Source organism: Dromaius novaehollandiae, chromosome 9, assembly GCF_036370855.1.
Source record: "Dromaius novaehollandiae isolate bDroNov1 chromosome 9, bDroNov1.hap1, whole genome shotgun sequence".
NCBI lineage: Eukaryota > Metazoa > Chordata > Aves > Casuariiformes > Dromaiidae > Dromaius > Dromaius novaehollandiae.
Genome location: NC_088106.1, coordinates 3,592,371 through 3,609,861, shown reverse-complemented (window position 1 = coordinate 3,609,861; position 17,491 = coordinate 3,592,371). Strand labels below are relative to the sequence as shown.

General features: G+C 38.0%; 1 protein-coding gene across 1 annotated transcript in view; it reads left to right on the top strand.

The window, feature by feature from the left end:
• KPNA4 (karyopherin subunit alpha 4) overlaps nt 1-17,491 on the top strand; it is a 29,465-nt gene that overhangs the window by 434 nt on the left and 11,540 nt on the right. Inside the window, exons 2-9 of the mRNA XM_064516568.1 lie at nt 9,137-9,181; nt 10,045-10,134; nt 10,222-10,251; nt 10,340-10,392; nt 12,212-12,307; nt 12,427-12,512; nt 15,793-15,879; nt 17,257-17,426. Of these exons, the coding sequence (XP_064372638.1) occupies nt 9,137-9,181; nt 10,045-10,134; nt 10,222-10,251; nt 10,340-10,392; nt 12,212-12,307; nt 12,427-12,512; nt 15,793-15,879; nt 17,257-17,426 (657 nt within the window). The remainder of the gene's footprint in view (nt 1-9,136; nt 9,182-10,044; nt 10,135-10,221; nt 10,252-10,339; nt 10,393-12,211; nt 12,308-12,426; nt 12,513-15,792; nt 15,880-17,256; nt 17,427-17,491) is intronic.

Sequence of the window (17,491 nt, the reverse complement as noted above, 5' to 3'; positions counted from 1 at the left end):
CCTCCCCCGCCCGCGGGCGGGGGGGGGGGGGGAGGGGGGAGGCCGCGCTGTGGGGGCCGGGCGCGGCCGGACCGTTGGGCGCCGCGCGCAGCCGCCGCCCCCCCCCCCTCCCCCCGCCGCGCGTGGGGCTCCCTCGCGTGTGGGGCGGGGGCCCTGCGTTTCCCCCCCCGCGGGCGCTTATCGGGCCCGGCTGGGTGTAGTTAAAGCCGCCCTTCGTTAAGGCGCCGCCGTGCTGCCCACAGCCATAAAAGTAGTATTTTCGCCCAGCTCTTCCTTAATTTCCTCCTAAACGCTTAACTACCCTATTTTTTTTTCCTTTTTTTTTTTTGTTTGGCGCTGAGCAGCCCCGAAAAGCCTGAGTCAGGGATTAGGGCCCGGTTGTCCGCTCTGCTGTTTGTCTCTTAAGATACCCGAGTATTAATCTTTGGTGTTAACTACAGGCAATAACTGTTCGTTTAAACGCCCTTTTTGAGAATGGGGCAAATGTTAGTGTTTCAGTGCTCGGTTGGTTGAGCGTGGAAACAGCTGTGGCTCGTACTGTTCAGCCCCTAAACTTTCTGGAGGCCGGATTGCCGTGTATGCTGTTTGCTTCAGCTGTAAAGCTGCTTCGTCAACACAGCAGCAGAGACAATTAATTTAGGGTTTCCCTAGTAAATATTCTAATACTAAAATTATGTTTCAAGCCTCACCCATAGAGGCTTGCCAGCAGTGCTGACTGAGGAACCTGGGCATGGTCATATCCACGGCGTGGAGTTCTCCCTGGTGAAGAAATGCACTTCAGATATTTCTCACTTCCATTTTGCACTGGCCTCAATATGTGTTCCTGTGAATAATGTAGTACAGTATCCTAGTCTTCATATGAAGTGGCAGCACAGATAATTTTAGAGTATCTTTTTTCAAAAGTAAAGGATGCATTTATTTTGCTGTCATTTGTGGAAAATATCAGCCATGCTTATTCCTGGACAGTTGGCTAATCTAGAAGTCAATAATAGCTTGGTTTTTTTTCCTTGAAACAATATAGATAAAAAGAAATGAACATCTAAGGCAAGTTCTCATTAGGAAACAATCGTGTTGGTATAACAGTTTATTTTTCAATTATATACAATGTTTGGCAATGCCAAATACCAAAATAGTTGGAAATGGCATTAACTAATGCAGTGATTGCTCTGTTGTTTAGTAATAGAGTTGTTATCTTTGTTAGTGAGGACTTGCCTTAGATGTTGATTTCTTTTTGTCTAAGTTGTTTAGTTATCTTTGAACAGATAACTGTACGGGAAGAGACTGTTTAGGAAAGTGTGCGTAAAGTATATGCTGACATACTAAAAAAAATGGAAAAGAATGGAGTGTGTCTGCATTATTTCTCTTATGGTGCCTACATACTCAGTTTTAAGGTAAGTCAGCTAAACACATGCACAAGTAGAAAGAACCCTGTGTGTATCAGGAAGCAGATAATCTCTCAAGTTTTTTTTTTTTTTTTTGAATTTGCTGATGTGTTTAAGTGGCCTTCTACATTGAAAAAACACTGTTGGGCAATGTTAAATTTTAGATACTGACATCTATCCAACAAATCTTGGAACATATGCTTGGTACCTAAAATAACTACCATGGACAGTTATTTTTCATACAATAGCTCAGGCTTATGGCTATCATTTGTTAACTGCTTACACCACATTTTTCATTAGAGCATGAAATGTTGGTAATGCCCGCTTGTAGTCAGGTATCCTGTGGCAGTGACAGTTACTAATGAGTGTTCAGTTAGTTCATGGTACAAGTGTATTTCTCTGTTGCTTTTGGCAGAAAGGTGTCTAGTTCACATAGGAAGCCAACATTTGATCTTTATCTCTTTCCCTCCTCCTGCCTCCTTCACTCCTCCCCCATTTTACATCTGCTGAAGTTACATCTTTAGCCATTAGCCATTTCTTTTGTTAAAAACTGGTGATCCTTTTTCTTTGCTGTGACAGTTGGTCTCCACAGATTGCCATACAAACCATAAATCACTCTAGTATTAGTTTTGGTGAATGCTAGATTAATAAATATTTCTAGAGATTATGAAGGTTTATCATATTGCAAATTAAAAACTTTAAAAGTTCACATTCTTACATGTTGCTCAAGTCCATTCATTGACAGTTAAATTAATAATAGCTGCTCTCACAGTGTACTTAACTTCCAGGTCTTATCACCTCATAGTAAGATATTTGGGGCTTATTTTTTAGCTATTTTTCAGAAGACAGGAAGACAATTTTTAACTTCTATCTTTTAAAATGCTAAGCATATCTTAGCCTTTTGCATATGTAAATATGAATTAAAGTTTGACTTTCATTTTCTAATCTCTATCAATGTGCTTCTAAAAATAGAAAGCCTGGTCTTAAAACAAACAAACCCACACTGATTTACAAAATATATGCTTAATAAAAGTTATTTATACACTTAAGTATTGTTTAAACATGCATGCAAGAACATGTTATATTGTAAACAATTGCTGCTGTATGTTTGAAGATGATATTGATGAGTAGGTTAGGAATAGATGAGTTCATTGTAACCAGAAACGCAAAATGATTCCTTGTCCTTTTTGGTTATGTATAGTAATGATCACATAAATATTGAGTATTATAAACTTTTTTTTAACTGCAGAAGAGTTTGTGGCATGAAAGAGCTAAGATATAGCCAATACTAAGGCAGTATCTGTTTGCAGTGTTTAAGATTTCTGGTGTAGTATGTGGAGTATGCTGTTAGGCTTTGAAGATAAAGGAATTGTTAAAATCAGAGCTGTGGAGGAAAAACCCTTAGAGTTGTAACCCAGAAAGGAGATAGCTTTAAAGAACTGTCCAAACTGTTACACTATTTCTTTTTATACTTCCAAAAACTAAGTTATACTTCAACGATGCTTATCTGTAATCTTATACAAAATTATAGAAGTGCTTGTCTAATAGGAAAGCTAGGAAAGATAACTTCTTTTCATCTTGCCTTTTCAACCAGAAACAGGTTTTCCTGTTTGCACCTTGATTCTCCCAGTTCTCCTTGAACTGGGAGGAGTGTCCAATAGATACTTCTGTATTTGAGAGACACATGATATAAAACAATGATAATGTTGTAAGGCAGGGTACTTCAAAACAAAAGTTGAAGCAGCTGTTGAATCTAGGTGTTTTAAGATCAGCACAGCTCCAACTGTGTGAAGTTTTTAAAGAGTGGCTAATGCAGTTCAATGGACTTGTAATACTAACAAAATATTTGGGAACACTAAGAAAGCTTCAGAGGATTGAAAGAAAGTTAATTGCATGACTTACTGGCTATCCCAGGTAGTTAGAAGCTTTTCAACTTTCTCGCTATCCTGCACAAAATAAGTTTGTTCGGGATTCAAATAGGAAGGAACTGAAGGAGGGCAGTAACTTCACTCGCTGAGAGCTAGTTAAAATAGGTTCCATTAAACTGACTTGTAGTTCTGTGTTGAAGCTCACACATTTAGTGGTTTAAAAAAAAATCATGTTGATATCTTTGTGTAAGACACCTTATTTGGAGTGCACAGCTTCTCCAGGAAGAAACTAGAATGACAGCGTGGGGGATGTCATATTGATTTTTTTTTGTAACTGAGTCCCCATTATAATTCTAAAGGAGGAGTAGTTGCTGAGATGTGTTTTCTAGTGGTATTTTGTAAAGATGGTGTTGGCCTTAAAACTATGTAGCATTTTTATCAGTCATCTTGAGAATAAACTTCATTGTTCTAGTTTGCAAATGTACCAGAACCAGTATAGGAGAGGACTAACGGATAAAGGAGGACCTGAATCACCTTATTAAACTGAATGTGACAAGAATGAATTTTTATCAAATCCAAATGTGAACTTGCACATGTCTCGGAGGAGGTCTTTTCTTGTTCTATAGTTCAGTGGCTTGTTATTCCTCTGGAGCACAAGAAAACTTGTTAGTCATTGCATTGTGTTCTGGGTTACAGACTCGTTTTCTCAAACTGTGGTCTGCAGACTGAGTGCTTTGTGAGCAAATAGTAATGCGTAAGCAGTTTGTGTGCAGGGCCATAGTCAGTGGTGTTCTCAACAAAAATTGAAGGTGCCATACAGCCCCCAAAAGGTTTTGGGGGCTAACTAGTAGTCATTTTTCCCCCCACACTATTTCTTGTTTGTAGCTTGAATCACAGAACACACTAGCTATACCAGTGCACAGTAGCAGATGGGTCAAGCAGCTCTGCTTCAGAGCAACTGCTGTTGCCTTTTGCAACAGAAACGGTGTGCTTTTGCAAACCATTCACTAGAATGGGAGGCATCAGTGAAGTTCCAGCATAATGTGTACACTGGCAGGCCTTGCTTTGTAGGTGCAAAACCAGAGCTCTGTGAGTGAAATAAGTTCTAATAGCAAAAAACACCCAAAGGAATGAAGACAGGTTATGTATGTGATAGGGGCTGAGATCTTGAGAAGCAGTGATTCAAGGAAAGAACTTGAAGAGGGACCATGATGCATCCACTGAGCATGAGCTGCAGGCATGTTAGCATATTTAGAAAGGGCTAATAGATTGGAGAAGGTCCTGCGTGTGGAGTGTAGAGTATTTCCTCTGTGTTTGGTGGTGTTCTGAAACATACTAAGTGTTAGAATCCTGCTGCCATTAGCTAATGAAACATTGTAGTAATAAACTGGAGGGATAAGGAATGGTTATTGGCCTCCTTTATGATAAAACTTGAGCTATATTTACTTGAGGGGAAGAAGAGGATGGAAGGCTGGCAATCGTAGGCTGAGGAAACTAAGTTTGATTTTTGGTGCAGCAAATGAAGAGCAAGATCCAATGATCAAAAGAGCCAGATGAAGTAATACTAAAAAGTGATACATGTTTTTAAATTGGAGCATTTGTCAAGGACTGTTCTGGATTCTCTGTTCCTAGGAACTTTTAAATCGAGATTGGTTTGTTATGGTTGTATTAGTGCAGGGTGAGAACTTATTCAGGGAAGTCTGACAATCAAACTGGATCTTCTGCAAAACAGAAGGTAACACTGGAGAATCTAGCTTTATGATGCCATCTGGCAAGAAACCAATATATCTAGAGTTCTGCCCTTCGGGCATTTTTCCAAAAACAAAAAACAAAACAAAAAAGCCCTCCACAAGTTAGCTCTTAGGTCTGTTGCTTTCACTTTGGTGTCTTCAAAACTGTCTATTCCCATTCCAGGCTGGGGTGATAATGCTGTGAAACTTATTGGCAAAGCTGATTTCAGTTCTTCCTGTTTTGGTCATGTCCTGTCCTTAGGAGGAAGGGTAGTGATAGAGTTAACCAGTCATGACCAGCTTGTCAACCACGTACTGTTCATACAGAAAATTTTAAAGGAGCCCTATTTTGTTAAATTGTTCTTACCAGTGGACTCAAGCGGTTGCTCTGTCTTTCATGTGGAGGCTATTGTGAGTCTAAGGTATTCAGGTCTTGAGAGGCAGGCAGGAATCAAAACCAAGGGACTGTCAGTTTTTCTGCTGGGATGAGAAGCATGTTCTTCCTCTAGACAGAGTTGATGTAGTTTCAGGATTTTTTTTTCAAAGCCTGATTGACTCTATGTATGCTTTTTCTTCAAATTATGAAACTTTCAAATGACATGTCTGAGCATTTTTTTCAGTATCTTTTTCCTACTCTGCTCTCCCCATCTCACGCATGCATGTGCATGTGCTTGTCATTCTGAAGGTATGTTACCACTTCAGTCAGTAAAATCCCTTTTGGGCTCACTAGTAACTGTAACTGTATTATCTTTTAATGTCTGTTATGGTTTAATGTTGAGTTGCAGTTGGTGCCCCAACAATGCGGTCTTCTGCTCCTTGAAAATATATATTGTGTCTTGCTCTTGGTTAGCTACAGCTTTGCTGTAAACAGTGGTGTCATTATTGAAGTATGGGAAGAAAAGCGTTTCTTGTAGTGCAGCTTTTCTTTAGGTGTGCTTCTTTCATTAATTTGCAGTCACTGTTGAGGATTGGAAAGGAGTTAATTAACAATCCTGCGAGATGACAGGGGGCTTTGTATTCTGGGATCTTTTAATGAAAGATTTTCCTCATCTTAATTTCTGCTTGCATATGTTGGGTTAATAGACTTGGGAGAAACTACAGTGAATGCCATATTGCAGGCTGAGAGCAAGTCAGTTGTGAAGCTGCACAGCCTTTCTGAAGTGCCTGTATGGTAGGTGGTATCCAGTAAGTGCTTCTCTGGGAAGACACCAGCCCTTCAGCCACAGGTACATGACTATTGAGTGCTTCTCACCTTCAGCTCTGCTCTTCAGAGTTGCCATTCATCATTCAGGTGAAATACATGTCTTTGAAGAATCTCAGGCTATGGTTTTCTGGACTCAAATTATATAGTGCTGACTCCTGCAGTTGGTAGTATCCCGCAGTGCATGTGACTGCTGGCAAAGGACTTGGCTCCCCAGCGCTGAAGTGATGCACACACTTGAAAGCTGAAGCATGAACTCCCGGATGACAGTGCTAGTATTCTGTATTGGTATGGTGTTTAACAAATACATGTGCAGGAAGATAGTTCCTGGAGAAATTTTTCTGCTTTCAACTTTTCTTTTTCTCCACTTTGTGTCAGCAAAGACACTTGAGTTGGAGCTATTACAAAACATTAAAACTTATGAATAAGCTTATGTATTCATAAAAGCTTATGCATTTATAAAACAAGTATTAATTCAGAGAATATCTGTTGGGTGAGAACAGTGTTAATAAATGTTAAGTATATTTTTTGCTATTTAGAGATTACATTATTCTGAGATTTTTCACTATTATTTGAAGAGTTCTGAGAAATACTTGAAAAGCTTATCCAACTGGGGAGAGCAAGTCCATAATACCAAAGTAAAAAAACCCTATTCTCTGCGTACTAGCCGTGTTAAATGTTACCATTGACTTCATGTGGTGGATATGACTTTTTAGATGAAAGCTATGAATTTAAGCTGCACTGGACTCCTAGTACCTTTGATCTGTTATTAATTTTAACTTTCATCTATGTTTGAATTAACATGCTTTAAAGATGCATTTACTGGATACTTGCTTTGGTGCTTTTCAGTGTGGGACAGTTTGTACTTGCATGTTGTGACTCTTATCTAGTTGTTATGGGTGCTTCATCTGCATTGGGTATGCTCATGTGCTTTGTCTGTTATACGGTGGGAAGCTATTGCTGTGTGGGTGTGTTTTTGGTATTTTTTTTCCCCTTCCTCTCTCTGTTTTTCTCATAGTGAACTGCATTTTGGTCCTTGAGCAATAAAAGATTCTACCTCCAAGGCAGTGGGGAGCCATCCTTTCTCTTCCACTCACCTCTGTTCCTGCCCCCTGCTTTTTCTTGTAATGTATTCCTTTAAGAAAGAAAACTGCCTTACTCAGAGCTGAAGAAATATTGATTCTAATGAAATGCACATTCATTTTGATTAAAAAAAAAATCTGCCCCTCAAAGTCAAGCTTTCAGTTCTTATCTTCAGAACTGCTTCTTATTGCTGAAATAGAAACAAACTCTTAGCTCTTTCTTTTTCTTGTATTCTATTTTAATGGGATCTCTTGTGCTCTGGAATTTTAAACTTTCTCTGGGCATTGAATATTTTTTTAAGTCACAGTAAAATGCAGTTGGCTCTGATTTTACTATTCTGACTCACTGTAGAGTTTGAAATATAGAAGAAAATTATTAGAGACTGATTTTTTTTCTATTTATGCTTTGCACTGTGGTAACACAAGCCGTAGTAAACCAATCTCTGTACGTTTACGATTGCATTTTTCTTTGAACACACTAAATCAGAGTCTGTACAGAAAAACTTCATCTGATTGTCATTTATAAATAATATTTTTTAGTTCAGCTTTGCTAATTAGGTCTCTTATTTGAACTTGTCTAAAGTCATTATGCGAGGTACAAAGCCACTACTGTTTCACACAGTAAGAGAAGAATGTGCACATCAGAAAGGTGTGAAACTTGTTACATTTACTGTGGGTATTTGGCAGAAAAAAATTGCATCACTTATGTGGAAAAGTACACTTACTGGTGCAGTGCTTCCATGAGAAGCCAGACCTAATCCAAGTAGGCATCATTTAAAAATAGATTGCTGTGTTGTCTAGAGATATTTATTTTGAAGAATTGCATTGTTCTGTTTAGTTTAACAGTTGCATTTTTTTATATCAAGGGTTGCCTGTACAATCTGATCTTCTGCCTCTGTTTTTCCACGTAGCTGTGTGATGTCTTCGTTGTTTACTATTACCTGTTAGTCATGGATTGTGCTCCTTGCATGTGTGTCTGATCAGTGCAGCTGTGTGGCAGCGGCGGCCAAGTGTCTCTGCCTGTGCAGTCACCTGATTCCCAGGCTGCCCTGAGGTGTGAGCTCTTAATCTTGAGTGGAGATGAGGCAGCTGAGCCGGGCTTTACTGCTTCCTAGTTTACCAGTGTGCCTTTGTCTGAAAGGAGGTTCTTTATTCTGGCTTTCTTAAATTAAGTGGCAGTTTTGGCTGTGTCTGGGTTTTGGCCTTAGGCTCTGTCTCTTGTCCAGGCCTGGTTCTGGAGGGAACATTGGTGCTAGATTTGGAAGCAGTGGTGATAGCTCCTCATCTCACTTGACTGGTAATAGTATCTGCAGGTATTAATTTTGAGGATCATTGTCTTGTAGATCTGGGTATGCTTTACTAGGTGAATACTCAGTTTTGTGTGTTTTACTAATAACATGATCATTAGTAAAATAATCTGTAACTTGGAAGGAGATGTTAAAAAACTTGAATCAAGAAAGGGCTATAAATAATGGTCAAACTGTGAAATTGGAAGCACCTGAGAAATTGGTTGTTTTCTATGGTATTTATAATGTGTTTTTGGTACTACTATGCTTCGTATACAGCTCTTCTGTCATGACCCTTTGTTAAAAGAAGCTTTTTCTTCATTGAGTCAGTTTACTGTCTTATTTTTCATTCCCAATGGAAGGACCTATGGGATTATGTTTAACTATCAAATACTACAGTCAAATGTGATTTAACACGGTATCTCCATTTCCTATTGAATTTCTACTTTTATAATGAAAATTAAATCCTGTGTATATAAGCACTGTTTAAAGTGCATAAGCTTAAAAAGTTGTGCAAAAATTATATTCTGAATCTAGATCAAGTAATTAAAAAATAATGTACCCTCTTTGATCTTGATTCCTTTCAGACTATGAGAAGACAAAGAAATGAAGTTGTTGTGGAGTTGAGAAAGGTGAGGTGAACTGGTATTGTTTTTACCAAATGGGATTTGGCTGTTTTGGTATTTCAGTAAGAGCTTGTATTTAAAGCTTAAAAATGCTGCTGTGTGTTCTGCTGCAGGCCACTGAGAACACCACTGTTAAACACTTTGATTTTTTACAAGTTCTGTGTAGGTGCTTTTGGTTTAGAAGGAACTTCTAAAGTTACCATACCTGGTACTAGAAACTTCATATTTCATACAACTTACTTTTTCTGAAAAGTACAATTTTTATTTGTAATTCACTAAAGGGAATAATTTTTGCTTTACAGATAACCTTTAAAAGGCTTAAGAACCTAAAACTTTTTTCCTTTGAAAATAAGGAATTTCTGCTAATCTAGAGACAGAAAGATGCTCTCTTGCCCAAAGCAGTAGTCAAAACACACATGCAAGTGAAGCAGTGCAGAGGATGTGTGTGAAGATAAAACTGCTTACAACTGTCAGAACTCTAGCTCTTGAGAAAAGTAATCCTAACTTGAAATGTTTTACTTCTGAGATGGGAGGGAAAAAAAAAACTAGATTCTTGGAATTGCCTTGTCTTGCTTGTAAATAATGACAAGTAGGTTGTAAGTATTGATGCTGATGAACTTGAGCATGTGAAACCTCTAGCAAAAGTACAGTTTCTGCTGTAGATAAAGTTGGATGGAAGCTTTTTTCTAGAAAGTGATTTCGCCAAAGTGCTTCCCTCTGCAGTCCCTTCCAACTTCTTGAATGGTGGAACTTTAATAGTGTCAATGAACACATGTTTAATACTGGTTTACAAAAGAAGCTTCTCTTCTTCCTTCCCTCCTCTGCCCCATTCAAGGTTTTAAAGATATTAAATCATTTTTCTCTTTAAGAACAAAAGAGATGAGCATCTTCTAAAGAGGAGAAATGTACCTCATGAAGATATCTGTGAAGATTCTGATATAGATGGTGACTTTAGAGTGGTAAGAAACTGGCTCTAAAAATGTTTTCCTTTTTACTTATTCAGAAGATACTTCTAGCTCCTAATGTTTTTTTTATCTGTTTTCTAGCAAAACACTTCTTTGGAGGCAATAGTACAGGTAAAAAAAAAAAATTCTTAATTGTGTTTGAACATCTTTATAACCTGTTGACAAATATGTGAAAAATCTGAATTCTCTTTTGTTTTAGAATGCTTCAAGTGACAACCAGGGTATACAGTTAAGTGCTGTGCAGGCTGCAAGGTAAGACAGTTTTCTCAAATATTTATTTTTTTCTTCTAGTTTATCTAGCTAAACTAGAAATAGGATGTCATTTACTGATTAAAAACAAAAAAGCTTCAAAAATTCTTGATAAAGAAGGCTTTAAAAGATCCAAATACCTGGATATTCAAAGTGGTCAGAATTGCATTAGGTACAAAAAATACTAGGGCTTGGTTTAGCGCAATAATGACTTGATGCTCTCAAGTGGAGTACAACATATAATTAGCAGGATTATAAACTGTATTTAGTCTAGAATACAGAAACAAGTAACTATAAAAATCTTTTTAATGTATTTTATCATCAATTAAGCCTCTAAGACCTCTTATTTTATTATTATGATTGTGCATAATTATTACATTTATAGTTATATATGCATTTATGAGAAGTATTCCAAAAATACTGTTAAGAACTTCGTGTTTGCATAAGTTCACTGTTTAGCTGTTGTTTCATGAGCTACTGCTTTTTTTGTTGTAGCAGAGAGCTACAACTTTGTATCTGTTTTAACTCTGTGGGAGAAAGCGATGCCTTAAGTATAAGGGAAGACTTCCGGATCAGAGAAGTCAGGCAAATAGGAAACTACTTGGACTTTGGGGAGTTATTGTACTTGAGTCTGATAAGTGTTAGAGCATTTTTAAAAAAACAAAACAAAAAAAACCCCATTAACTCAGGATAGTATCACTTAGAAAACCATATTTATTATAGCTGATATCAACTAGATTGAAGTGCACTGAATTAAGCCTGATGAAACTATCCACATGGGTTTCTCACTAGCTTACTCTTTTTCAATTGAAAGCTAAATTTAAAATTAAACCAGTGGAATTTATGTTGTTGGCAAGGCCTAAAAGTAGTAACTTAAAGTCTTTTTTTAGAGAGGAAGAAGCTTGCATTTCAGTCTTAATTACTCTGTGTCTCCATTTGGTCTGAAGCTGGAATGAGAAGGAAAAATCTTGCCCAAATCAAACCCCAAAACATACATTGAAAGTTGATTAAAAGTACTTAGCCCAAGACAAAAAAAACCCTTTTGTTCTTAATTTTTATAAGCTCATAGATGTAAATTATCATCACCACCTGTAAAAGTTTTGGGAAGCAGTGCAAGTGGCCTGCTCAGGAACCTTCTTTCGTCCTCCTTAAATTCCTTCCCTGCAGACAGGTGAAGCTTAAAGGGATCAGAAATTATAACAAATCTGTACACTTCTGTTCTTTGCAATAGTACTTTTTGAATCCCTGGCCTCTCACATTTGATCCTTAGTAGAGAAGAAATAAGCTTTCTGACAGTCTTGCCAAAGCAGCCAGGGTCTGCTTATCTGCCTTGTCAGGTGGGGGAGGAAGATGCTGCAGAAGGGTGTAACTGAATAATTTTGGTAATCTTTATTTTACTGACTGGTGATACTCTTCGAAAATAGTCAGAGGATACATGGTAACTGAAATAGACAGACTTCAGTTTTTCAGTAGCTCAGTGGTTTTTATCACGGGACTTTAGTTATTTTTCACTAAAGTGGAGAAAACAACGCCTACTTTGTCTTTGAGAGTAGGAGATTAGACACTGTAAGAAAAATTCTCTGCCAGAGGGTAGTGCAGTGCTGGAACATGTTTCCTGAAGAACTTCTGGAATCTCTGTACTTCTTGGGGGTTTTCAAAACTTAGCTGATGAAGCCATGACTGACCTGATCTAGTGTTAGCAATAGTTGCACTTCGAGCAGGAGGCTGGACTAGATGACCTCCAGAGAGCCTTTCTGGTCATCACTTCTCATACTGTGATTCCCCTAATAAGTCTTGTATTTTCTTTTCTGTTCCTAAACAGAAAGCTGCTTTCCAGTGATCGCAATCCACCAATTGATGATTTAATAAAATCAGGAATATTACCTATTTTAGTGCACTGTCTTGAAAGAGATGACAAGTGAGTACTCTTACAGCTAAAACCATTTAATTACTGCAAGAATTTTCAATATTTGGTTAACATGCCTATAGATTCTGAAAGAAAACTCATGTTACAATATTTTTTTTCTTATTTTGTAGTCCTTCTTTACAGTTTGAAGCTGCATGGGCTTTGACAAACATTGCATCTGGAACCTCTGAACAAACACAGGCCGTAGTTCAATCTAGTAAGTCAAACGGTGTTTGATCATTGATAAAGCGTGCACTGTAACTTCCACAAAAATAAGAAGATCTGAATGGTACTGTAAAGAGCATCCACACTCCTGTTCTCTCTGTCTCAAGCATGTTCACCAATCCATATGATAGGGTTGGTCCTTTCATGCGATAGCCAGGATGGTTGAAACTGAGTTGTCAATCACAGGCACGTCGCTGAAGGACCTGCCCATGAAGTCTCCTGCCAGAAGTTCTACCTCTTCTCTGGCAAGCAGCATCAGTTGAAGCGCACACCTGCTTTTGTTCTTCATTTTCTCAGATTTTAAATTCAGTTGGGTTTCCTGATGGTGAGTAATCTCTTCTGGGAACTCACTATTTTAGCAGAGATGATATCTGCTGGTTTCCATTTTTCAGACTTTTTTTAAATCTCCCATGGAGGGATTTCCTATCTAACTGTGAAGAGGGAGGAAAAGGTGTGGACCAAGTTCAGAGGGTGCCTCTCATCGAATGCGCTTCCAAAATCACACTGAAGATAAAATGCTGTCCTTCATATTTTGAGGAATCTGAAGCTTGGGAAGGAATTGTTGTTGTACTTGGAATCTGAACTGCCAAGCAAAACAAACAACTTTCTGTACTTCAAACGTGTCCTGGGCTGAAGTGGTACTTCTGTTGGTAAAGCAGAGCTGAACAGAAGTGTCAGCAGGTTTTTCGAACTTAGTGAATGAAACAGCTGAGCTTCTTGTGACACATAACAGAATCAAGCAAACATTAAAACAATTTTTTTCCTTAAAACTCGAGGAAAAAAAATCCGCAAAACTTCCATTAAGTGAGATATCAGTAGCTTTAAGAGTTGGAGTCAGTGTTGTATTGCAGTTTGTGCTGCTGGTTCCATTGGATGTGCTGTGCTTCCAACAATGAAAAGGCACAGAATTATACTTCATATTTTTTGTAGGTTCCCCCACCCACCACTGTATATTGCTTTTTTTAAAAACTGCATGGAACTTGTGTGATACTACTTCTAAAATGTACTGTGTGATTTAAGCACTGAAATTGTATCCATATTTCTTTCATCTCTGCCATGATTAACCGTTCCGCTTTAACAGTAGATTGTTTCTTGTTCATTGTTAGTGCCTAGTGGTTATGGGCTTCTCACAATCTGTAGATTATTGGATATGATTTTAAAAGTAGTATCTTTCATGCTAAAGTTTTTAGCAACATCTTTTCTGTTAAATGACTGAGGGGGTTAAATATCCTTTTAACTGAACTAATACATTAATTCTCAATGGCAGTTTTCAAAGAATTTAAGGCAGGTAACTTCAGTCTAAGGAACTTTTTTTTAATTGAACGTGTGCTTTGAAATTGCATTGGTTACAAGATTAATTACCCTTTGCTTTTACAAACGGTCAGTGTTGACCCCATTAACTTGGATAAAGATTGGATCTGACCCTTAAAATAGGTGGTCTTTGCTAATACTTGTAGCTTTATGTTCCCATCTTCCTTCTGTTCCTTTCCTGATTGCATCTTGAGTTTTCATTTGAAAATCTGGTTCATATATAACCTCTGTTACACATCTCTTGATTTAGAACACTTTTTCCAAACTGTTTAAACCCAACTTATTGATGAATTGAAGCTAAGCGCCGATTGAGCAGTAATTTATTTCGGTGATTTCTGACTCAGCCAGGCCTGCATGTATGTTCTATATTAGCCAATTTGATAGTTGTAACTTATGAAAGTGTGGTTTGTTTCTTGCAATGATTTCTTTAAATGAAAGATGGTCTGTCATCTTCCTGAAAGTATTAATTAATATAGTTGCTGGGAATGTGTTTCCCTCCTTGCATACAGGCATTGTAAGTACTTTTATTTAGGAGAAAATAAGGAATCTATTGTGATAATCTCTAGCAAAAAATGTTTCGTATTGAGAGAAAATCTATAAAATACCAGCATTTGGTGAAATACCATGCGATTTGAAGTATATGAGTGTTTCTTTCAGACTATGCTGTCAGCCATGTAAGCCCCTTAGTTTTGGGGGCAACAATGAGTATCCAAATGAGTTATCCAAATGTAGTACATGTAGAATGTTTTTTAAATGTTGGCTCAGTATAGCTATTGCTGTTTGGGAGTGCTCTCCTGTCTGACCCCAGCATGGGGCAGAACGGTAGCTGTCTTGTTCTTGATTAAAACTGTGGTTTTGTGTGTTGTCTTTTGGATCCCTTTCTTACTGCTCAGTCAGTCGGCTCTTTTTGGTCACGTATTGGCATTTGAAACGATCTCCTCTGTGGTGATCAGCTAGATTGTTCCGTTATCTCTGACAACGGCTCTCAGGCTCAGAGTCAAAACTTACTGATCTTAAAGGATGCTTCACATTGAGTGCATCTGTATTAGCTTTTGGGAGACGGAGCAGAATGGATTTGTAGCAACAGCAGCTGTTGCTGCGCAGACGCTTTCGTAAGGGTTGTCTCCTAAAGATGGTAATATGGCTGAGTCTGGAAATATCAGAGCAAGTACGCAGTGGTGTGGTGCTTAGTGAGTGCTTTGTATCAGCAGCAGGGATGCTTCTGGTGCAGTTTACCTTGCCTTGTTACTTATGGTATGCACTGGAGCTCACCGTACTTGTGCTCAGCCTTGTTCCCTCCTGGCAGAACCACGGCTGAAGTTATTTGCTGAAGTGTTGCCTGGAGCTTCCCACTTCCAATGTATTTGGAAGGTCCTCAAGTAGTTGGCTTTCCACATGTTAGGACCAGTGACTGGCGCATGCTTCAGTGCTAGTAAAGATGTGATGGGGGATAGAGTACTTGAATCATAAGATTGCATCAAATCAAACCCCTGTTCCTCCTTCTTACTACACTGCCAGTCAGTAATGTGGATGTACCTGAGCTTGGCCAACTTGACTGGGTGAGGTTGTTGTTAAACAGTTACTACTTGTCAGTTAGTTCTGACAAATAAGTTAGCACTGAATTTCTAAACTCACTCCAATTAGTATACTTAAGTGTGGAGTTTTGATAAGTTTCAGTAAACTTCTGTTAAGACTAAGCAGATTAAATGTCAAGAGTTGCTTACTTAGTGTTCTGAATTGCAGGCTCTTATATGAAACTAATAAAGGAATAACTGTTGCAATGTTTTTTCTTTCAATATCATCTAGAAGGCTAGTAGTAAAGCTTTGACCAGTACTCAGCTAGAAGAAAAACTTCTCATGCAGTATTGAATTTTTATTTAAGAGTTAATTATGTCAGTTATCTTTCAAAAGACAAATTATTTCTTAACAACGGCATGGTTTCTTTTGTTTGTGTTTTTCAGATGCAGTGCCACTTTTTCTGAGACTGCTACATTCGCCTCACCAAAATGTTTGTGAGCAAGCTGTGTGGGCTTTAGGCAATATCATAGGTTTGTGTTACTCCTGCTATTAAAAACCTTTAAGTTTCTTTTGAAAATGAATGAATAAAATAGTTAGGATTTTGTCTGTTAGAACATGGAGATATGCTCAAGTATGAAATGCAGCTCTTAGACTGGCTTTGATACATTGAGGTATTATGTTAAGGATTATACTGTTGTGAACTTTTTCCTGTTTTGTCTACAAATACACAGTGTGTGCACAAAAACATGTGCCTTTACATCTTCTGTTCCAGGTACAGGAAGAGGAAATGCCGGCAAATGTGCAGATTGTTAACATAAAAACTGTTTTCCATTGAGTTCTGACATTTTGCTTGAGCTCATGTACATAGTGTGTGTTGAATTCTAGTTAGGTTGTGATCTTTCAATCTTTCATTTGATTGTCCTCTTTCTGTGTGAGCTTTAGCTACTGCAGTGTACATGATTGCAGTCCTGATTATATTTATAGTGCTGGAAAGCTAATATCAGCTATAAGATACTGAGCTTTCTACTATCTAAAGGACAAACTAGGCATTTCTAAAATACTGGAAAGTAAACAAAGTTCAGCATTGCAGCTGCCTGGAATGACTATTAGTGTTTTGTGTGTCTGTAGTACAAGTCGGACAGTATGAGGCAACTGTAGTGTGACCTAGATAGTGACAGAAGTAGTGTTTATTCTTCAAAAACAAAGATTAGTGTCTGTTTTCAGGCAGTTCAAAACTGTTACTGGGTTGTTTTAGTACTAATTAATCTTTTGTAGGGATCTTCAGGAATTCATTGGTCAATCAACTATTTATGGTTGCACTGCCTTCCTCCCTTTTCCTTTGCCCTGCCACCACCCTGTCCCTTAGATCTGCTATAACTCTTGGAATGTTTTTCTGTTAGCAGTTTGCCTGTTTTTAACGAGCAGTTCAAAACAAAGGAATTAGGCAGCTATAAGTCTGTTTTAAGCTTTAAATAAGTGTGCCTTTGTGGTAGATGTCTGTATCTATATGCATCTCCCCAGGCCCATCATCTTTAACTTCAGGTCTGTATGCATCTTAATTTAAACAACTTTAAATGTACAGAAGTTAGAGCAGGCTAACTTCCCTGTCAGTGCTGAGTATTGGATGCATTATTATTTACTAAGTAGCTGTTATTAATCACTTTTTAATTCTTTTATTGGATGTATGCTGAATCAGGAGATGGTACAGATTTGAGCCCCATACAACAGGGTCTAAGACTCGTGCATAAATTATGTTGAAACATTGGTAGAAAGCTCTCAGGTTATTTTTAGGAACTGGCCTACTGTTAATTTAAGAGGATAGTTTTGTGGTACTGTTTCTGTGAATGGCATGGGATGGTTTTTGTCTTCATACTTTTTTTTGTGTGTGGTTTTGGTGTTTTAAACAGGTGATGGACCCCAGTGTAGAGATTATGTTATTAGTCTTGGAGTAGTGAAACCACTGCTGTCCTTCATCAGCCCATCTATTCCCATAACTTTCTTAAGAAATGTTACTTGGGTCATGGTCAACTTGTGTCGTCACAAAGATCCTCCTCCACCGATGGAAACCATTCAGGAGGTGACTGAATTACTCACTGCTCGGTGTAATTAAAGTTGAATATCTGCATGCCTTAAATATAGCTG